General features: G+C 44.0%; 1 protein-coding gene across 1 annotated transcript; it reads left to right on the forward strand.

Moving 5' to 3' along the window:
• The first annotated feature begins 4,695 nt into the window (after positions 1–4,695).
• Positions 4,696–23,010, forward strand: LOC135395940 (dachshund homolog 2-like). Its single transcript, XM_064627025.1, has 10 exons — positions 4,696–5,231; positions 9,783–9,928; positions 10,458–10,641; positions 12,167–12,258; positions 12,314–12,421; positions 15,499–15,741; positions 16,515–16,598; positions 18,906–19,043; positions 20,748–20,810; positions 22,897–23,010. The coding sequence occupies exons 1-10, from the start codon at positions 4,696–4,698 to the stop codon at positions 22,953–22,955; spliced, it is 1,653 nt and encodes a 550-aa protein (XP_064483095.1). The 3' UTR covers positions 22,956–23,010.
• The last annotated feature ends 454 nt before the right edge of the window (positions 23,011–23,464 follow it).

The following is a 23,464-nucleotide window of genomic DNA, read 5'->3' on the forward strand; positions in this document are numbered from 1 at the left end:
CACGTATATGATCCCACTTTCGGCGGACAACTTTCTTTGGTGTCGTACCAGCCACAACTCAACGAATCCTTTAACAAAGCGGTCCTTACAAACAGAAGCCAGCGAGTGACTCTCAAAGCACACAAAAGCACAGTCAACATTTCACCTGACACATTCCCTTTTACACAACGGCACTCAGCTCGACTGTGTTGGTGAAAAGCACATCCTTATTGTCTCAACCCCCCTCTCTCTCTCTCTCTCTCTCTCTCCTTGGCAAAACAGAAAGAAGCCTCCTCTTCGGAGGCCAAAAGGTATCCAACTCCCCCCTCGCTGTTACTTCTCTCACACAACCGCTCCCACACAAAAGGAGAGCCCCGTTCTTTTACACATCATCGCAACATCTCGCTGCTGCAGCAAACAATACAGTATTAATGGAGAAGAGTTAAAACCATGCTAGGATTGTTTCTATTAGACATAAAAGAAGAAAAAGAAACGAAAAAAAAAGCTTAATTATAGGATTGTAATTAATTCAGCCAGCCGCGGCAAACAAAAAGAACACAGAAGTGGAGGCTTTTCAAAAGTCATCTGCATCTAAGACAAAGTGTGTGTGTGTGTGTGTGTATGTGCGTCGTTGTTTTCTTTCTCGGCGTGTAGTTGGCGTAAACAAGAGGCTTTCCGTTTCGTTTTAATTAGTCAGGGCGCATGCACGTGAACGAGCTAATTAATCCAGTTAGAGTCATAGACGATCCGTCTAGAGTAGAGGGAAAAAAAGGAAGAAAAGGGGTTTGTGTGTCGCAAAAGAGGGATATCTGTCGGTGGGATAGTTGAAGTGTGTTCGGGATGGCGACGCGGAACGGTGGAAAGGGAAAGGGGTTTCAAGTGCGCTCTAAAAAGACAGAATGAGTGCTTTTAGTCCCTTAAGGGAGTAGATGCGTTGCCATATCCGTTGATCCCTTTCGGGACTAAATGCGCGGATGTGCGTGCGAACTTTAGGAACAATTTGCGGTGCTATGGGGGAGTAAATTTCGAGGTCAATGATTAAAATGGGGAGTAATTCCGAGCTACACTCTAAAAACAGAACTTCACGACATAGCACGGTGAGTGAAGGCCAACCATTGCGCAGAATGATACCGTTATCACTCCCGATTTGTGGAAAATGCGGGGCGTACGCCTTTTTGGTACAATTAACATAGCTGCGTAGGTGTCACAAAAGGGCGTACGCCTCCCGTTTTTAACCGACCACGGCTCATGGCCCGCGGAGTAACCCCGGGGAGAGGCTACACACATACCTGATGCAGAGGGTGACAAGTGTTGAAGTAGGGCGCCAAGGCTTGGGATGACTCCTGATGTTTCTTACCTCGGAATTACACATAGCGCTTTTCGGACTGCCAATAGCACTGTAGTGCTTAAAACAGCGGTGACCACAAGACCAGGCCACACTGTCCTGCTGCTGCTGCTGCTGCTGCTGTTGTGCACCGAATCGGTCTCTGAGGTCAGCGGATGGTGCGTTTCTCGTTAGTATGACAATTCGCTTTATGACCAAAATCTGCGGGAACGGTGGTGGTCATATTAATGAGGGTTCACTGTAGCAGGCTCCTACACTCTTAGAAATGAACTTCACCACATAGCACGCTCCTAGCCAACCATCACCCCGAATGACAACGTCCTCGCCCCTGATTTGCTGAAAACGGGAGGAGGAGCCTATTTTGTGCCATTATGCACGGCACAAAATAGGCTCCTCCTCCCGTTTTCAACAAATCTAAGGCGAGAACGTTGTCATTCGGGGTGATGGTTGGCTAGGAGCGTGCTATGTGGTGAAGTTTATTTCTAAGAGTGTAGCCAACCATCAGCCCGGGTGACACCGTTTTCTCTCCGGAAAACGGGAGGCGTACGCCTTTTTTTTGTGACACTTATGCAGAAATGTTAACTGTCACAAAAAGGCGTACGCCACGCGCTTTCCACAAATCAAGAGCGAGTATCACTCTGTACAATGGTTGGCCTCCAGCGTGCTATGTGGTGAAGCTTTGTTTTAAGAGTGTGTAGCTTGTAGCTGCCGCTCGTTGGTTGCTAGCCAAGGTGGTGCGGGAGATCCACTACCGGCTGTACTGTCTAAGGTTTTCCCTGGGTTTTGCGTGCAGACTTCCCAGACAAATGACGACACAATTCCCCCTGAAGTCAGCCCAAGACGCACACCAAACCACTCGTCCCCCACTCCTTCCTGCTGTCCTCTCTCCCTCTGTCCACTTCTGTACGGTTGTTTCGAGGCGCTAACACGTAGTAATTAAAAGAAATCACACATTAGGGAGTTTCGGCACGTCGAATGCGTTCCACAGAAACAAAACAAAAACGACGAATGTGACGAATTCAATCTTCTCCCTATTATTTTTTTTTCATCAACATCAACATAAAAACAAAAACAACGTCAGCGTCAGCAAAAGCGCCTAACAGCTGCGCTGGAAATCGCGACATCTTCCGTGGTCGCCTGTATTTTTTTATCTATTATTTAAACAAATACATTATGAGCTCGTTGAAAGACACAGTGTTCGCCAGTCAGCCTTCCTACCTTTCTTTAGAAAATAATTTAGTTTACACATAAGTTGTTGTCCTTCTCCACAAGGCATTGAAGAGAATAAGAAACAGACCGTGGAAACAAGAGGACCTTGTTGTGAACCTAAACATGGTATGAAGACAAACGAAAAGAGCATTGAGTAGAAAATTGTGAAAAAGCTTGTGAAACACTTTCAGGAAAAGATAATTCCAACGATAGAAAAGATACTAACAGACGTATTTGAAATGCAGTATTAAAATAGGGAAACTAAAGAGGCCGAATAAGGCCGAGACAGCTGTCCAGTGCTGGTATGATGACGTTTGAGTACTTATAAACACGATATTAACATAAGTATTTTGAGTACGGTACTCAAGATACGTACAAGTCTGGCAACAGGTAAGACTGGGTACGTTCACGCCGTGGCCACGAAAATATTTCACTGAGCCTATCACCTGAACACAATCATAATAAAAAATGCTTTACTTTTTACGGCGAGATCTTGCCGACTTGGCGAGACATTGCGTATGGGGCCATCCGCACAGCCTTCAACAGAGGATTGAAACCTCGAACCAGTGCGAGGGTTCGTTTAAATTCGTAAAGAAAAAAAAAATGGGATGTGAGTTTCGACGAAGTCGAACTGACTACCCCAGTACGGTTGCACACAGAAAAGCAGTAATCGACTGAATAGCATAGACGTTTATGTAGTGATCGCTAAAGACTAAGATCACTAAAGACTATAGGTCACTAATGAAGTGGCCTCTCGATGTAGCTGCAGAAGAAAAGACGGAGATGACCGGAATCAACTTAATTGGATAGACTCTAATAACAGCACACGTTTGAAGACCAGCACGCAAACAAAATCATACGAAGTGTACGATGCTTTTCTGCGAACTGCATATTAATAAAATAAAATAAAATCGTCGAGCAACGAATTAAAAACAAAAAGGCAAATAAAAACATTGCGCATTCAGCTCGGGGCGATGCCTTCAATTCCGCGCTTGAGCAGACGCGCACAAAAAAGAGCAGACGACAGGACAGCAGACGACACAAAGGAAGTCCGCCATTTTGACTTCTTTTTGGCGGCATGTAATCAGTTTCGCAAAATGGCAGACATTTCTTTGAAAGCGCCAACCTTCCGGCGTCCGATCAAAAATAATCGCTTTTCATTAACTGAGATTCTTAATTAGGTATATCCGTTAGAGGGCGCGCAAGAAACTCTCATGCTTTCTTGCGGTGATAAGCATTGCACGCAGAAGGTCCACCGGAGCGGTGGCATATCGCGTTAAGACACTCATTGCTTTGTTTATCGAGACGAATTTAATTAATACCGGTCATTGATTCTGCTCGATAGCGGCTTGGGAAGAAAGATATGCCGTACTACTTAACGTGATTTAAAATAAAGTTTACTGTATCAGAGTTTCGCTTTGGGGTTTTGGCATACGCGACATTAAGGATATTTAGTATGCCGTACTAAATTTCTATGAAGTAGCTCTATGGACATGCTGCATGAAATACACGAAGAATAGGTGGAAGTAGGTCTTACAGAGTATCCTTATCTTTTGATCGTTTCGGGCGCACCTCGATCATTATCTGTCAGTCTACTTGTTCCGCTTCTCAGTTCAACATTTTATTTTATTATTGTTGTATTTTAAGTTCGTGGACCTGCTCTCCAATAACAGGGGCTGGCTTCTTTTCCGTTGAAACGCTAATATCGTAACGCCTATTGCAGGATAAAGAATTTCATTGCGTCAGCAGCCGAACAAAGCCGTATCCGTCCGTTGTCACTTCGAGTTTAATCTCAGACACATTAGTCTTAACAGCGCTGTACTCAAATACTACAGCGCTGTCTCATACGAGATCGTCATCACAATACAACTCCTATTCATTCCTCTGTCATCACAACTGACACAAAACTTCGCACAACTTGCTCATTCAGACAAACTTTGAATCCGCCCCCCACGAAAAGTATGACTTTACCTTTCCATCCTAGGTACGGATCCCCTTCTCTCACCCCTCCTCAAAAACCACCACCCCCCAGTAATGACGCAACGACTCACTCGCATCCACGCAGCCAATCAGATCTCTCCAATCACACGCACGCGCAGTGACTTCACGCGCGCGCACGTGGCGCGCTTTCGCACGCGCTGCCACGCGCTTCGCCAAACCCCATGGAGCCATCAGACCGGCCAGTAGGTCCTCTTCCCATGCCTATAGGTCTTCAAAGTCCAGTAGACCTCTCACGCACGGGCGGGACGCCTCCGCGGCACCCGATGACGTCTGACCCTGGTCTAGTGGCCCTTCCAAACTTTGTCCGTTCCCTGTACGGTCGTTTTGACGCGTATGGAGCGCAGTTCCATCATTCGAGCTTGCAGAACGCGAGGGCCAACGCCGAGTTAGCCAGTGACGCGACGGAATGCCGTTTGATCGAATACCGCGGCGAGAAGGTGGCAGCTTTTGTGCAGAGAAGCGGAGATCTGCTGCTATGTCTGCCGCAAGCGTTCGACCTGTTCCTGAAACACCTCGTCGGTGGACTACACACTGTGTATACCAAACTGAAGCGACTGGGTATCAGCCCTATCGTATGTAACGTGGAACAGGTGAGGATTCTGCGTGGACTCGGAGCTATTCAGCCAGGTGTCAACAGGTGCAAGTTGTTGGCGTGCAAGGACTTCGATGCGCTCTACAGAGACTGCACTACCGCTAGGTGAGTTGAAGCTTTGGTTCGAAAATGGGGCGTACAATTTAATTGGGATGCGTTCTTCCGGTATTGGTAAAGACGTAGGGCACATGCGGCGTTTAAACAAGCATGTACACTTTAAGGGGGGGAAAGGAGTAGTTTTATATACCTTTTGAGGACTAGATGCACTATCAAAGCCATTACTCCCTTTCGGGAGTAAATGCACGGACGTTTACGCGAAGTTTACGGACTATTTGTTGTGCTGGGAGTCGTGTTCGGTTGATGTTAGCAGAAGAAACTTCGCCCTTGGGAACTGTGAGCGCTGGGGAGTAAACTTGAGGGTCCAAGGGCTAATATGGGGAGCAACAGCTGTATGTGAGACTAGAAGCTGTAATGACTCCCAATTCGATCTGTTATTTTTTTCCTTTTCAGAATATATGTAGGAGCATAGATCAGACCAGTGAGACTGCGTATAGACGACACTGAGACACTGCGTACGGCGATATCAAAAAGGGATAACTAAATTGTACTACTGTTTGACAAACACAAAAGCTTCTTTTTGAGTTTTGCGCGCGTACGTTTCTCCGCAGCACATAGGAAAGAAACGTTACGGGAAACTATGCCGGAAACGAGAGGGCTTAATTAGAAGTACAATTTCGGAAATGTGGCCAGAGCACCGGAAATGAAACGGAACGACGATCAAGCGATTGCGATTTTGCTCTCGAACTACAGGGTGAATTTGAACGTGAAGCGGTTTGACACCGATGTGTCTCTAAACTCAGATGAATTTGTATAAGTGCAGAGAACTAACGCTAGCATAAACTAGAGAAAAACGAGCAACCTCCAGTAATACCATGGTGATAGGTGGTTTCGCTGGCACGGCTGCTGAATGGAGCAATACTCCTGGCTTCACTAGGGAACATCCTAACTTCAAATGATTTCTTACACCATGCATACGCCCATTCCTGTCATAGCCTTTGAGGCTGAAATATCTTTAAATAAAATAATATCGTTAAAAATATATAACTAACAAAATAAAAAATTGCCTCTGGCAGAACTATAGCACGGGAAGTGAAACGGTCTAGCTCATTGTTCTGGAATAGTCACGTGTTTTCACGATAAATACCATTTCGGTGGTGGCATTGCTAACGAAGCACCCATTCTATGCACGGGATAGATTCTAAGTTTTTTAAAGCTTTTTTCTCTCTCTCTCTATGTGTTGTATTAAATCCAGTCACCGGAAACGAATTATTGAAGTGTTGAATGAGAGTAAATAGAATATCGCCACCCTCACAACGCAACGGCTTACGTTAAAATGCCGTGTCAAAAAAAAAAAAAAAAAACAAGTACGCCTAAAAATACACAATTCGAACCAAATTGCACGACAACTTGCCTTATTTTTTACAACTGTTGCGTGAAAAAAAAATGCAAGAAGAAGAAGAAGAAGAAAAAGCAAGATCAGATAGAAGACGGAGACAATGTTCATTCACCTGTTGAAAGAAAGACAATGAAAAAGAAAAGCTTCCGCGTCGATTGAACAATCGCGACAAGGACACTTCATTACGAATGAATGAAACAGAGAGTCCTTTCTTTTTTTATTGTCTCTTAATAATGTCATCTGTCTTTCGGGCCACTTCTGCGGAAACCGCGATTACGAAATTTACTTGATGTTACGGTGCGCGAAAAATTGAAGGAGGCGCGATGAGAAAGATATATTTCACGAAGGACTTCTTTTCTGAAATAGGCAGATTACCATAAGATTAATTCAGAAAGTTTAATAAAATAATAGATTAATATTACTACCCATTACTAAGGATGAGTGCCGCTTTCGGAGGTAGAATAGAAAAAAGAGGACACGCTAAAGTATAAATTTTATTGTTAACAGTACCTAGCAGCGATAGGTAGGTCGAATTGAACGCCTTAAAAGAAAGCACCGCTATTCCTAACAATAGGATTGCTCGTCCCCTGAACAGGTCCAATCGAATGTATTTAAATCAAACAAGTATAAACCAGGGTTGGTTACAGAAAATAACGTTTCCGTCACCATTTCCAGACGAGTTTAGGTAGCGGTTTCCGGTAAATGTAACGAAAATATTTGCGTTTCCGTTTCAATTTCCGTTTCCTGTTGAATTCTGGTATTTAATGTTTCTCGTTTCCTTTTCCGATAACCAACGCTAGTATATAAACTTCTGAATAGACAGGGAATACCATAGAGCTACGCTTGTTATGCACTGTGCGTTAAGTTTTTTCCCGATATTCGTAATTGAGATCATGTCACCAGATGTCACCCGCATGTGTGCCTGGCCAGCGCACACAATGAACGTGCCACGTTTATTATAAAACCTACAGCCGGCGTTAAACCAAGTTCCACTTTTGTAGAAGCTTAAATTAGAACGAGGAACCTTGTCCATCCTCCTTTCTCTCTTTCTTGAAGACCAACAAGTGCGACGCAGTGGACACCGCCTAATGACGGCCCCCAAAAGCGCAAAATATACGGGAATACATATCGCATAACAGCACATATAACACCAGGCAAGAAAAAAAATAAAAAATCCAGCAATCATGTTATATCCGAAGAGAGGCTCTCCAACCAGGAGGCTATCCACTACCGTCATAGCTGTCGCCTTGGCGAACGAGACTCTTAATCAAACCGGTCGGCCGGAATAAAGTGAAAGGCAACTTTTTTGTTCTCCTCAAAATGCTCCGTCATCGTTGAGCCTGATTTGCCTAATGAGCCGGCATCTCTTCGGAGCTGTCCAAAGGCCTACAGCCGGCCATTTATAACTGGGCCGCCGCCGAACGAAGGACCAAACCAAGTGGTTCACTCCAGACATTGACGCGGAACCGTTTGTGACGGAACGCTAATGTTTCTCCTCATTTGGAGACATTTTTCCCATAGGGCTCCGTTGGCGAAATCTTACTAATGAGAGTGGAGGACACGAGGGAGAGGGATAACTCGCCCCCTTTTTGGGAGTGCTCGCTCCAAATTACTGCATGTCAGGTATACCCCGATGTAGATGGCTAAAACGGAACCGGAGAATGCGTGCGTATATTCTATTCGTATTCCCTTTCTCAGCAACGAAGTAGTAGACTATAAGAAAAAGAGGAGTAACTAGAGGAGTGACTGCAGCATCTGGTTCCCTAGATTGCACTCCCTCCCCCAATTTAGTCCCTGACCCTGACAGCTGCCACGCATTTAGTCCCAAAAGAGAGTAATTGTTGTCGCGATCCATCTACTCCACCAAAGGACTAAACGTATTCATTTTATTTATTTTTTCTTAGTGTGTACAAAGACAGGACATGACGGCAGAATGCCTCGAAATTGAATAAACGTCTACGCAAAACTTCCCAAACAAAACCGCCGCGCTAATTGAAAAACATCAGAGACGGACAAGAAGGAAATATTTGGGATGCGAGCTGTATAATATATGCGACATTTAAATCTCCATTTCGGCACAGGCCCGGGGATCGAAAGCTGAGACAGCAATTATACACCCATTAGCGCGAGCCCGGGGACGAACTGTCTCTCCCTAAAAAGAGCCGCTTTGTTAGAACCAAAACTGCAATCTAATCTCCCTCCAGGACTCAAACCTTTGGGGAGCATCTAAACCATCGGGGTTCAGAAACTCACGAAAGGCGATGCGTTTGGACAAAGCTCGCTGCGCCCGGTTTCAATTGTACAGTCCGTCGTAATAATTGCTCAATAATATATTACTAATTAAATATTAATTACTAATACGTACATTGATTAACACGGTAGTAATTACGAATTACATAAGACTGCCTCATTGTGTCTGTTACTCAGAGTACCAACAAGCCCAAAGTGCCATTCTAATAATAATTACGATCGTCTTGTTCAGGATGGAGATAAAGTATGTTGGATAATAAAAAAAAATAGTACGAATGGCATTGCTACAGACGATCCCGGCAATCTTCGAAAATGTGGCAGTCACCAAGTCCAGCGATGGCGGATTGTAACACTCTCCGACCGGTGTTTAACCGAATTGCACTAGCATGTCCAGATCCGCCATCCGACGTAATCCCCAATTCACTGCTGGGTCTTGTAGCATCATGTTTTGTCTCGATATTGTGTCAGTGGATGCTACTGAACGTACTCGTAGACTTTGGTATAAACCGGAAGTCGATCATGAGCTGAGCTGAGCGTGACTGGATCCTAGAAGTGTGCAGTCCCTCATATCTTTTAAATTCTAAGCACTTAGCCATGACCAAGCGTACAGAACGAAATGCACAGTTTGAACGCACTAAAAAAAAGAAAAAAATGTAAAGCTGTTTACTCCTGAAACATCCTGTGTTATGCCGGCAAAGCACGCTTTACAGGCAGGGACCATTAATATTCATGTTGGTTAAAAGCAGTACCCTTTGATACTCAATCCACACACGCAAAATGTTGCACGAAATATGAAAGACGATATGAACGCAAATTTCACAGTACCTGGTAAGTGCAGTGGTTAACAGAGATGGATAGAGAGGTCGTGGTTTTCATGTCGACGCATCGCTTATATTTTAAGCGCGAGATGTTTCTTGGTGTAGCCCTGTGTCATTTTTATTCTCTCTTAGCTCAAGACCCGGAAGACCACCAAAGCGGTCTGCGTTGTTGGGTCTCGTTGGCAACCCCAATGGAGTGCCTCCCATAGCCATGCAGCAGAAGAAATCCAGATTAGACGCCGAATATCCCGACGGTTACAACAACGGAGATTCCTATGGCAAGCAGCATATTTCAGTTACAGCTTTGAACCTACAGCTAACATAGTAGCTCTTACCGTGTACTCACACGAACAACATTCCCTAGAATACTCCAGTAGAAGGCGCGCAAAACGTCATAGATAGCTTTCTGCCGCCACGTGAGAGCCATGTCTTTCCGTGATCTTCTGTCCAAGGGGAATATGCCCATGACTCAGTCATTAGATATTCTGTAGCAGACGACAGGGTCCACATTTGCAGACGACGTAGCAGACGACAGGGTCGACATTTGCAGACGACGTAGCAGACGGCATTTGTGTCGTCTGCTACGTGCCCGGTACGCAACCCCGGTTATTCCGACGCCGTGCGATTGCTAAACGCAAGACGCGGCGGAACTTGCGCTCCGCGAGCAGTTTTTCACTTTTTCTTCCACTAGAATATTCCATGGGGATGCCGCTCGTATGAGTACACGGTATAGCTACCATAGCTCTCACTTAACCCGTATTGAGGTCGACGGTAACTCTATCAACCTTCCCATTCTGTTTGCCCTAGAAGAACAGTTGGACAAGACGGCGTTATTACTGAACTGCTTACGCCAGCAAATGGCGGAAGGAACTGCGCGCAGCACGCATGCGTCGTTGGGTCATGTTGCTAACAATGGGCAGCCGGAGAGACCCAAGATGGCGACGCCCGATGACGTACATCAACACGGAGACAACATGTTCGCAGATAAAGAGTACGTCAAATACGATAAAGAGTGGGCATTGTGCCAAACCCGGCTAAATGCGGTAGCATTGTAGAACCATCTCTAGCGGTAAACTATTGCTCACGTGGTCGCTGTCACGTGATCCTGTCAAGCTACGGACGTACTTACATGGTGATTAGCCTTGTGAACACATCGCTTGTATAATGCCATCATATCGAATGTAATGATAAGACGAAATGGATGACGATATTGCTCAGACTGCTTAGTGAAGCGTAATACAACTGGCATCGCGATAATGCTCCTTTTATGTCTCATTTCATCATTCCGTTTAACGTGGTAACGTGAACGGCATTAAAAAATCAATTATCAGGTTGATACGGTTCATTATTTTGGCAAGCTTGTATAAACATCATCTTTTTTTTTTTTTTTCGTACGATAAAAACGATTATAACGCTTGTCGTAAAGCCACAGGAGAAGAACAATAGAGCAAGGTTTCACCCAATGCCACATCCATTAAGCGGTTTGGGATCGATGCGGAGTTGGCAAAATTTCCAGCGACATCAAACAATACTGCCGATAAGTGGCACCTATTTCTGTCCGTTTATCTCGAAAGCTAAACTAAAAAAAAAATGAAACGTTTACTTTGTGTTATCATTTCCACTCAGCGAGCCACCACATGGCAATATCAATTTGAGTCCTGCCATGCAAAAAGCAGCAGCAGCAATGGTGGAAAAGGCATTGCGCAAACATTCGCGACTTAGCTATGTAAACATTGATTCAGAGACGTTTTGTTCGCCGGAAGAATTGGAATATATGCGGGGCAAAAGTTTGGAAGGCCAAATTTGGAATTCTGTTCCCTTTTAATCCCTTTGGGGAAGAAGAAAGGTTTCGTATAAAGTCCTAAGATAAAGAGAATAACAGTAGAATTAGATATAAGCTAGATGAACGTGTAATCTAGTATATTACGTGCAACAATAAAACGTATAGTATCAGCATCAGCAACGTCTTCTACAAACATTTTGTTGAACGAACATACGAGTTATCGGAGGAAACAATCCTCTGGTAACGATTATTAGCAATTACAAGTTTTCACAATCAATTAATTAATCCTGTTTATTTGTACTAATATTTCAAACACGGAGGCACGAGACGGAATGCGAGGCGCAGCACTCATCTGGATTATATATTTCTCTAACACGTTTGGTTTTTACTAGATCAGGATTGGAAGGTGGCTCTACATAAAGCTATCAAATTTAACGCTATCGAATTGTTTTGCGCTAGCTATCGAATTGTTTGTCCAAGTGTTGCGAAGTGTTTTGCTAGCTATCGAATTGTTTTTACTAGATCAGGATTGGAAGGTAGCCCCAGATAACGTTATCGAATTTAAACGCGTTTGTCGGAATGCCCAGAGAAGCGGCGTTTTTCTTTTCCTTTTTTTCACTATTGATCTTACTATTTTATGTATGTTTTATGCATCTATCTAAGTTAATTTATATGGCCTATTTATATCGCTTATCCTCATACGTTCATCTCTTACCATTCCCTTTCACCTCAGATCCTCATCCGAGATGCACCTTGATGAGAACTTGTCGCCGTCTCAAGATAAATTTTCCGAGGACATTAAGCCGACCGCAGAAGAACTTCAAAGTGAGACATATTATAATGTACGGTGACGTAGTATCAAACAACTGTATCATTCCAGATTGTTCCTACGAAGAAAAGGACCGCGTCCTCAACCTCTCGACCCCAGACCGCAATGCCGGTGCAGATCGGTACAGCGAAGGCGTCCGCGAAGATAGCAGAGACGCTGGTTAGTATTTGAGAATGTTGACGTGGAGGCGACGTGCTCAGCTGATAGGCTACTTTCAATGTTACTGCCACACTGCATAGCTTTCCATTAGGGCTGTGCGAACCGAAAGTCGAAGCAAATAATTATACCTTCTCTTCTGAGAATTTTATTTGGGCTTACGAATGATGATGATGATGATGATTGGAGTTTTTGGAGTTTATTGGAGTTTTTATTAGTTGCACAAGCAACAGAAGCAATAGTGCGTCAATACAATGGTGGTTAGTGACTAGGTAAAAGCAGAAAGATTAGACTAAAATTACCATTTCACAAAGATTCAGACATAAAACATGATACATGAGCAAAGCTCTGTAAAACTATATAGCATTTAAATAGTCAATATCTTTAAAATAGTTATAAATCCTCATGAAGGGTAGAAGAGGCTCATCACCCAACAACAAGGCTGGGTGAAGTGGCACTTGATACCTGTAAAACTCTTGAAAGTGCTTGCGAATGCAGCTTCGGAACTATTTCAATATACTGGGTGGGTAGGGAGTCCATGAATACGTGTATCTCGGTCTCACAATTTCTAGTGACTTACGGTGGGGTAGACACATTGACAGGGTCACCCGGAAGGCTTCCACAAAGTTGTGGGCTTTAAAAAGGAATTTAAAGCACGCTACAGCAGAAACGAAACTGGCGGCTTATGAAACTTGCGTTCGCCCGCTTTTCGATTACGCATGTGCCGTTTGGGACCTTTTCAGGTCAACAAACGTTAACAGACTTGAAAGGGTACAGAAAAGGGCCCTTCGTTTTATTTTTAATTGCTACGGCAGATACAGTTCTATAAGCCCTCTATATGACCGAGCTGCGTTAACATTGTCTGAAAGACGAAAAATTAACAGGTTAAAATTATTTTTAATTATAGGGTTATTATAGGGAAATATAAATAATAAGGAAAATATTTAATTTCCCTTATTATGGAAAGGGAAATAAGAGAAAGGGAATAATATTATAGGGAAAATATAAATAAGGGAAAAGGGGAAAATATACTTATAGGGAAATTATAGGGTTAAAATTAAAGACTACATTCAACCTATATCTGATTCTCGCACACGGAAGCCTCATGCAGTCCAATTCAGGGTCCCCGATGCTCGTTGTGACTGTTATAAATATAGTTTCTTCCCACGTATACCTCTGAAGAGTGGAATGGGCTTCCGGCGGGCGCTGTGAATGCGGCTTCCTCAACGGCATTCGTCAATTTATTGAAATGTTCTTAATTGACTTGCTTGTGACTCTTGTTTTCCGCACTTGATTACTTCGCGTATATTGTGCGCTCCAGCATCCTTTGAATACTTTGTATATGGGCTTCTTGTGTACTGTTGATTGCCCACACCTGCTTTGGCCACCAAGAGGTGGCTGGCAGTATTTCTAAAAAAAATAAAAAAAGAGGTACCCATAAACGTTTACCCGTGCCGGCGTGTACTTAATGCAGGCGGGAAACTCTTGCGTCCGCGTGGAATTCGAATTGGCACGTTTCATCGTGGTAAATTTCGAACAGATTCAGCATCGCAAACGGTAGATGTGCGCGCTCTCGTGAGTTCGTTCTGACTTCAATTCCACTTCACATCTGAATACCAGAATTATGTCGGTGTTGAAACAGAAGGCTTAATAACTGATTAGTTAACGTATCGAGGCATTTTTCCCTTTTAAGTGTGTGCTGTGTGTTCTGTTCTGTGCAGTGCTTTATTAGTTATGTTGGAGCGCGTGTGTGTTTTCCTGAAATGAGATAACTGGGTTTTTCTCAACGACGCCGTCCTTGCGGAATCAATTTTGGCCCTTACAAGGGCCGTCGTCAAAAACAGAAGGTTGAAATTTACCACGATGAAACGTACAGCTTGGGACAAAAGTTTACGGAACGCCGGGGTGTCGCATTTCTCCGTTTCAGTGAAATCCCAGCACCAAACGGGAGCGGACACACATACGGAACAGCCGGACACCTGTTTCTTATTCGATCTCCTCCTGATAACTAGCAGGCGGCCGCTCCGATGAAGTAATACGCCAGTGCCCTGTTCCGTAAACTTTTGTCCCAAGCTGTACCAATTAGAGTTCCACGCGGACACAGGAACTGGTTTGTACGGCGCGCCAGCATGGGCAAACTTTACCCTGTGTATTCAGTTCGGAAGAGACATCGCTTCGATTCGAATTTCATATTCGGAATCCAAATCGGATATACAATTGAACCTCTGTATGTAATAAGGGGATAAGTCGTCCAACTCCGAGTCCACTTATCCCCTTTTTACTATTTTTGCTGCAATGACATCTCCATACCAGTATGCACATGCCAAAGAAAATTTAGGACTGTATTGCAATCTATTGGCCTGCTACAGGTGGGTAAGAAACGGGAAATGCATGTGTGTCAATGGGACGGACAATCAGATCAGGCCCCTTTTCTCGGTTTGGGATTTTTCGACTTATCCCCTTATTGCATAGATATGTTCAATTATTCGCTTCGGTTTTCGAAAAATCAGAACTTTCTATTTAGAATGTTGTGACCAGAGACAGATGGCCACATGGGAAGGGATATTTCTGTGAACTTCGCGGATACTTCGTATAAAAGCCACCGATGTATCCTTTATTTATTCTTAATTTATTTCTTTATTTGTTTTATGAAGCTATGATCGCGATCGCTATCCTGGCATACCCAAGTACCGGCCATGCAGTAATTACCGTATGTCTTAATACACAGTTTTCTTGTTTGTTTTTTTTTTGTTACAGAATTTTTATAAAAAAAACTAGCAGAGTAAAGTAGGTGCCGTTTTTGCAGTTGAGTTATAGGGCCAGGTGAACATTCTCTCGAAGAAGGTACGTGACTAAAAGATCACTAATTAACTAAACTTCTCTCTCTCACTCTTTAATTAGGGGTTTTCGAATAAAAATAAATAAATAAAACACAATAAAAATTAATAAAACGAAAAATACACGAAATGCGCGAATAAAAATAAAACACCCTCCGTATAATTATGATTGGGAGTTTTTTTTATTTTCATCTTACCTAATTCTATCTCACGTTTCTATTATCTTGACTCGCCTAATCGCAGGCGACTCCACCCAGGGTAGTTTCTGCGCCGAAGAGGAAGAGAACTGCTCACCGGACGATAGGGAAACGTCGGCTCCCTTAGATCCCCTTTCCCATCCCTCCCTGTTTGCAGCGCCTCCCGGAGCCCTCCTCAGGGCACAGGACATGTACTCCATGGAGGCGCTCCTCAGAAACATACAAACCCTGTTGCGCGTCGCCGCTGACGGCGCCAGACATCACGAGAGACAGACTTCGCTCGAGAAAGGTAACCCGACCAATTTAATAAACAAATTACCCGAAATATTGCGCGACATGCGCAATGGTCTTAATGAACGAGTCATCGCATCTTATCCAGACTTGTGCGTAACGCGCTACTAGTAATTGCGTTACTTGTAATCAATTGCCTTTTTGAGTAATTTTTCGTGTAATCAGTTACTTTACTGTCAAAGTAATTTTTCGAGTAATCAATTACTTTTCTGAGTAATCGATTACTCAGTAATTGATTACTTTTCCGGCAGAGGCTAGCTTACCTTTCAGATGTTCTGCCCCAAGTCAAGCCCCTGGTGCCATCAGCCTTTGTTGGGCTGTTCTACTATAGCAAGCGGAGGTCATTGTAATAACGCTCTGGAATTTCAGAGTCTCTCTCCCTAATCTCTTCCTACACCAGTGTGATGGTACCTGAAGCTTTGGAGGTTTAGTGAGTCATGGGGAAGTTCCACGCAATGCTCTTCCACAATCGGGTCAACGTCTTCCCGGGCGTACAGATCTCCTTGTCCTACGTGTTTCTGTTTGTCTTGTTATTTCAGCTGTTCCGCTGTTGAACTTTTTTTTTTTTTTGAGGCACACAAAGACGGTTGCAATTTGCGTGAATGCAGAGTAACGACCGAAGTAACGCGTTACTTTTCTACTCGTTACTCAATTACATTTGAAGTCGAGTAATTGGTAATGGCAATCAATTACTTTTTCCACAGAAGTAACGGTAATCAATTACTTTTTTCGAGTAACGGGCACAAGTCTGATCTTATCTTATCTTCCTAGCTGAGCTCGGAATGGAAGTACTCCGAGAGCGTGAGCTCCGAGAGAAGATCGAGAAGCAGCTGGCAGAAGAACAGAAGTTCAGAGGTTAGCGAATTCGCCATTCCTATCTGTCACGTGTTGTGAAATGGCAACGTGAGCCTTTCCCTTCCCGAGACGTTGAGCACGTTGCCGTGGCAACGCATTCTTTGTGCGTCATCGTAACTGGTGTCGATTCGGGTCCCACCGAAGCGGGGCAGCTGAGGCAAAAGGAGCACATTGTAGAGCAGTTACAACGTCTGGTTTCCTAGATTACAATTACTCCCCATTTTAGTTCTCAGACCCTGACATTTACTCCGCAGCACTGTAAAGTTCGCACAAACTACCGTGCAGTTAATCTCGAAAGAGACTAATGGTCGAGGCAGTGCATCGAGTTCCTCAAAGGATTATTAACTATTACCAGGATCAGTAACTATTACTGGTCTTTTCTTCTTGGAGTGCACCACAGGGTTACGAAAAATAACGTTTTACTGTCTTATAAAAAAAATATTATCGCGATGGACATAAAAGCATTTAACGGGACATTCTGGTCCATACCTGCCCCGACAACACCAAACAATTTTACTATTACAATTACCCCTGGGGGGTGTACTTTTACAGTAAAGTGTATTTTCATACCTCCGCGACAGGGTGTTGAAAATGAATAATCCTTCATTATTACACCCTAGCAGCAGGTGTGAAAAGGGTGCTTGTACCTTCTTTACACCGCGAGGGGTGTAAACACCTTTCATAGACTCAGCTAAAGTGTCTGATTGATGTAAAAAATGAGAAAAAAACCTTTAACACACCTTTTCCATTCCTTTTTTTTTTTTTTTTTTTTTTGCTAACAGTGTGCATTCCTAGATTTCCAACTTCCAGGGATGTTCCAACAAATGCCCGTTTACGGTAAACGTTTCACGGTGCTTTTTTTTCTTCTAACTACTGAGAGTTGCGAGAAAAACTTCGGTATCTACCTGTCTATCCGATACCACTTGTCTACCACTGATAATCGCTACCATGTTTATCAGGGCGCGCAGTAGTGTTCAGGTGCACGAAAATGCTTCTTTGAGGCGCCGCATCCCTCTCCCCCACAAAAACTTGGCAGCGTGAATCATACGACATCCGAAAGGTTGCGCTGGGATCGAAGCGCATAATTAGGAAGTCCAGTACTGCGAACTCCATCGCCTTGCTACAGCTGCTACAGCTAAAATTCTCGACTATCCATCGTGGAACCCGTAAGCGCGATCCAGGTTGGTCACTTTTAGCAGCGGGAAAACGGCCAGTGAGCTCCAAACAATTGCTAATTGCTAACGAGCCGAACAATTTTGTTATGCAAAACAAAAACTATGCACTTCTCTAGCGCAGAAACCACACGACCTTGGCCTTATCGGGGCCGGAGAGCGGTGGTGGTGGTGATTGTGATGGCACTGCTTGCCGTAGTCGGCCACGTCACGACTATCGCCGGGAGGAGAGAAAGAAAGAGAGAGAGAGAGAGAGAGATACAGACAGAGAGGTCGCTCTTTCTGGGCTCCAGTAGTGCATAGTTCTGGTTTCGGCTCATTTGCATAGGTACCTTTCGCTTCTCAGTGTGTTTAATAGGGACGATGGATTTGAATAATAACTGGGTCCCCATTCAACTATCTCACGTTTCCCAGAACACATCAAGTTAATAAATTAATTAATTGATTTGAGCTAACTAGTCGTCCAGTAGTTGCATACGCTGTGCCGCAAGAAGTGCGCATGGCCGCATAACACACCCGCAAAAACGATGATGTGATATGACGTGATGTGATATGATGTGATGTGATGTGATATGACGTGATAAAGAAAAAAATGGGGGGTTTCGACGAAGTCGAACTGGCTACACCGGTACACTTACACACAGAAAGTACAAACAGATGATGAGATGATGAAAAAACAAAGAGATGATGTGCAGAGAAGAACAGAGATGATAATGGAGTTCAACATGTAGTTCAAAAGTTTCGACCAAGTGAGAGTAAAATGTCAGAATCGCTGGGGGCACACACAGGACACATCACACATTCAGTGCGCCATAGAATGTCCATAAGCCCGGTTTTATCCAGAAAGTCTTGAACTCGAAAACGAAATTTATGCAGTTCTAATAGTTTTCTTGTAAGAAATCCTGTGTCGAACAAAAAAAAAACACCCTTGTATGATCAATAAGAAAATTAACTACAGTAAAATGTCAAATCAGCGGTTAATTAGAATTTCGGGTCTCTCCAGTGATCTGGAATCATCGTTTGATGCGTCACATCCGGGTCATAACATGACCGTTCCTTCCTTTCTTTCTTTTTAGTTAGCTCATACTGTGGCTCAGCACTTTCTAATGAGTGGATAAATATGCGTACGTTGCAGTGTTGTATCAAAGACGACTTCGCCGTGAGAAGCGCTCGCGTCGTAAAGTGCAAGAGCAGCTCCAAGACGAAGTCAAAAGACGAGCCAAGTTTGAAGAATCCCTGCGAAACAACACGGACACTTTAAGGTTCATCAGCGGTGAGTTTCCTTCTGGTTTCGAAGTTGAGCCACGTCAGCAGATCGAGCTGATTTCTTTCCTGTACCTTTGATACACCTGCACTCTTAAAAATAAACTTCACCGCATAGCACGCTCCTAGCCAACAATCATCTTTTGAAAACGGGAGGCGTACGCCTTTTTTGTCACACTTATGCTGTTCATAATTGTCAAAAAAAAAAAAAAAAAGGAGTACACCTCACGTTTTCAACAAATCAGGGCAGACAACGATATCATTCGAGATGATGGTTGTCCTAGAGCGTGCTATGCGGTGAAGTTTCTTTTTTAAGAGTGTGTCTTTGTCAGTACCTTCCTTATCATTACCGTGTGCTCACACGAGCAACATTTCCACGGAATATTCTACTGGAAGAAAAAGCAAAAACCTGCTCACCGCCACGTGTATGTTATACGGAGCGTTCGTACGGTGCCGAAATATCGGGAGTAGCGTTCTGCGCATTTAGCAGACGACATCGACTGCATATCTTCCTGTCGTCTGCTACCGAATATCTTGTGACGCTTGTGACTACGGCCAACGCCATCTATGTAAATAAAACAATGAGTGATCGCTTAAACGATCTGACGTTGTTGTGTCCTTTCTAGTGAACATTATTACTTATTGAATTGCGGTATGAATTCAGTACACACAAAAACATAGCATGGTTCCTCCCGTCTCTAGTTGCGTCCTCTTGTTTTTACCAGACGTGCGTTCCTTCTGCTCAAAATTGTAGGGGGCGCTAGTAATGATAATTGGAGTGATTTACACGTAAGGTGAGTCAACTGAGGGCGCTCGCAACATCAGAGTTACAGATGTAGTCATTTAGACTCCGCGAATCACGACGGGGTTTCGGCGGCCGTAGCTATGGAAATAAGCATCCCTCAGCCGTATGGGAAGTCACTGGAAGCCGGAGAAAGCCTGTGTTTGAAATCACCTGCGTCGATTGGCTGATATCCCGGCTTTATAGGCCCACGTGCGAAAGAGTGACAGAAGGCATTAAACCGAGACTGGGAGGTGACCCCGATCCGGAACCGGGCGCCGGCTGTGCTGTCTGGGTGTTTTTCCCGGGTTTTCCTCTGACACTTTAAGGCAAATGTCGGCCCAGTTCCTAGTGAAGTCGGCCCAGGACGCACCATCTCCCCTCGTGATAGTCGTGACGTTGCCCGCCTGAGCGTGGCTGACTTCACCACCCCCACTGGATGCATTATTCTTCATCTACACTCTTAAAAATGAACCTCACCACATAGCACGCTCCTAGCCAAACATAATCTCGAATGATATCGTTTTCTGCCCTGATTTGTTGAAAACGGGAGGCGTACCCCTCTTTTGTGACACTTATGCTGGTCATAATTGTCACAAAAAAGGCGTACGCCTCCCGTTTTCAACAAATCAGGGCAGATACCGATATCATTCGAGATGATGGTTGGCTAAGTGCGTGCTATGCGGTGAAGTTCATTTTTAAGAGTGTAGGTGGCGTTGCTACACCGCAGGATATTCCCCAGCAGTACGCGAAAAGACACGACGTTTAGTACTCGCGGTCACGTGACAGCAGAAAGTTATCACGTCCTTTTTTTCTCTCTTCTTCTTCTTCATCTTCCGCTGCATTATTCTGGGAACTGTTGCTCGTGTGAACACATGGTTGAGACTTTGCTTTTAGTCGATCTTATCTTCAATCTAATTAATTAATTTTCAGATGTTATGGACGCAAAAGACGTCGATCGCCAGTATCGACCAGATTCCGAACCAAAAATGCACGGTATGTCTTCGTGAATATTTTTTTATTATTATTCATAGCTCTTAAAAAATCTGTTAGATATTTTGTGCCTTTTTGCTACATTTCAACCCCTCGCTTCTGCACCGATTTACCACCGCCAGACCTGGACGAGGAAAAAAAAAACGATCTCACAGGAAAAAATGCTGCGCTCCTTCTTTCTCGTAGTAAAAAAAGAAAAAGAACAATAAGAGGGGGCGGAGGAGAGGATATTTCAACAGAATTTCGAGAGAAAACGAGTTCTGCACGACACTTCAATCATTAATAATCCGTTAAAAATATTCCCAACTTACCGAAACGAAGATAAAGAAAGCTGCTGACCAGATCAAAACAATTCAATAATTTCACCGGAGATAGTGAGAGATAAAAAAAAAAGTACGTTTTTGAAACCTCATAAGATGATTTCGCTCTCCGCTAATCTGATTAGGAAGAACAGATTTCGGAAATGGTACGGAAAATGGCGATATTATATGTTGTATTACTCAAAAAGAAAAACAGAGAAAAACAAAAACTTAAATAAAAACACTGCTCCAACTGTTGCTAAATCATCGGTTTTCGCCGGAGGTGTAGAACTTTATTCTGCGTACTCCATACCCGTATCAGTTTAAAATTAGATAATAGCTTTTTTTTTTTTTCGCCTAGCTGGCGCTTTACTGCCCCACGCAAAAATAATGGTAGTGGTTTCTATGGACGGTGATACAGTGCATATTTCGCGGCTCCAAAGTCCAGGCAACTGCTGGTAGGCGTTTCTGTAATGAAATCTGATGGCAAATTTCATTGGGAGAACAAATTTTGTCCCAGGGTGGGCTTTAAGTGCACGCTCCCGGAGTAGTCGTACACTCTTAAAAATGAACTTCACCGCATAGCACGCTCCAAGCCAACCATGATCTCGAATGATATCGTTATCTGCCCTGATTTGTTGAAAACGGGAGGTGTACGCCTTTTTTGTGACAATTATGAACAGCATAAGTGTCACAAAAAAGGCGTACGCCTCCCGTTTTCCAACAAATCAGGGCAGATAATGATATCACTCGAGATCATGGTTGGCTAGGAGCGTGCTATGCGGTAGAGTTCATTTTTAGGAGTATAGCTGATGATTTTCGGCACCTTCTTTGGAATGTGGCAAAGGTGTTTCGACAAACGTCCTCACGTATATACACGTCGCTGTCGGACTCGGAGCTCTCACTATCGTCTACACCGGCGGCACGCTCGTTGGTGGTATAGCCAAGGTCGTGCTGAACACTGGGAGGTGGTGGGTTCGAATCCCACCACCGGCTGTGCTGTCTGAGGTTTTCCTGTCTGAGACAGCCTGCGCGACACACGAGAAGAAAAAAAGAAGAAAAAAAAAGCTCCAACATCACCGGCTTCACTTATCGCGGGCATGCCTCTCCTCCAATGTCGTGTTCTGCTGGCTTTGCCCCAAGGAGGTTGCCGTGTCAAAAACTATTGCTTCTTGGAGCAAATGTTTTGCATCTGCTCCGCCAATGGAACAGTTCTTTCTTTCATTTTTTTTTTTTTGCCCTTTCCCGGGCCAAACTTTGGAATGGAATGCACCATAAGATTTATGACGTTCTCGCGCAGAAAACGAAATAATTTTACCCAGCAGCATCTGACACAGTAAATCTGTTTACATGTTTCAGCGTGTAAAAGCAGTGTTTTGTAAATCGCACCTTTTTTTTATTCCGCCGGCTCAACTGAAAGATTTAATAACAGTGTTGCAAAATATGTGTGCAAGACACCAATCTGAAACAGTGAACATCGGCTGTGGCGATGAACCTCCCCACTCTCCAAAGCCAAAATAAAGTTGTTGTTGAAACAGTGTTCTAAATGGAATACATCACCCTGAAAATGTATTATCTGCAGAATAGGCCCTTTGAAATGGTGTTTTCTGCAGAAGTTTTAAAAGGGCGTTTAACGAAACCCCTTTATGTGTCGTGTGAAAGTTACACCAGAAAGGTGTGTGCCACAGGACAAGATATTTACACCAGAAATGTGTCAAAAACTACTGTGTCGTGCGTGGTCAGGCCAATCGTAAATGCCCACAGTTGGTTTTGCTTTCTTCTTCCAGTAGACTGTGCTATGTCTGTGTATGCTCCTGAAGCGACGCCTCGCGGTAGCCCTGGGAGGTAGCTGTTGACGTCACAAGTTCCAGAGGCAAGAACACGCGCTAGCCCCTCGCACCTCCCAGATGGTAAGTGATGGCAACAGTTCCAAACATTTTAAGTGATTAGTTATTCAGTGACATTTCATCAAAATCATTTCTGCCCCGCAAAACCTTCCTTATTCCTGCAATACCTTCCGTTGTTTCACCTACTACGTGGAACTTCACCTAAGCAACACTCACGCTGTTCATTTTACGTTAACATTCCGCCGGTTGTTCTCAATAGGAAAACGCGCTACGCACAAGATATAAATCGAAACCCCCTTCCACTGGCGCAGCGCGTACTCGTTAAGCCTAATTAAGGCAGACGCACTCCAAACGCAACAACACGCAGACGACACGCAGCAGCAGGAGAGTGAAGGGGCAGAAGAAGGCATCAAAAGAAGCCCCGCTGTTTCAAGTTCCAACTCGTGATCAAAGGATAGCCCTGAGGCCAGTACGGACCCTTTCTTAATCGCGTTTGAGCGGCGCCGGATAA

This window comes from Ornithodoros turicata, chromosome 5 (assembly GCF_037126465.1).
Source record: "Ornithodoros turicata isolate Travis chromosome 5, ASM3712646v1, whole genome shotgun sequence".
NCBI classification, from domain to species: Eukaryota; Metazoa; Arthropoda; class Arachnida; order Ixodida; family Argasidae; genus Ornithodoros; species Ornithodoros turicata.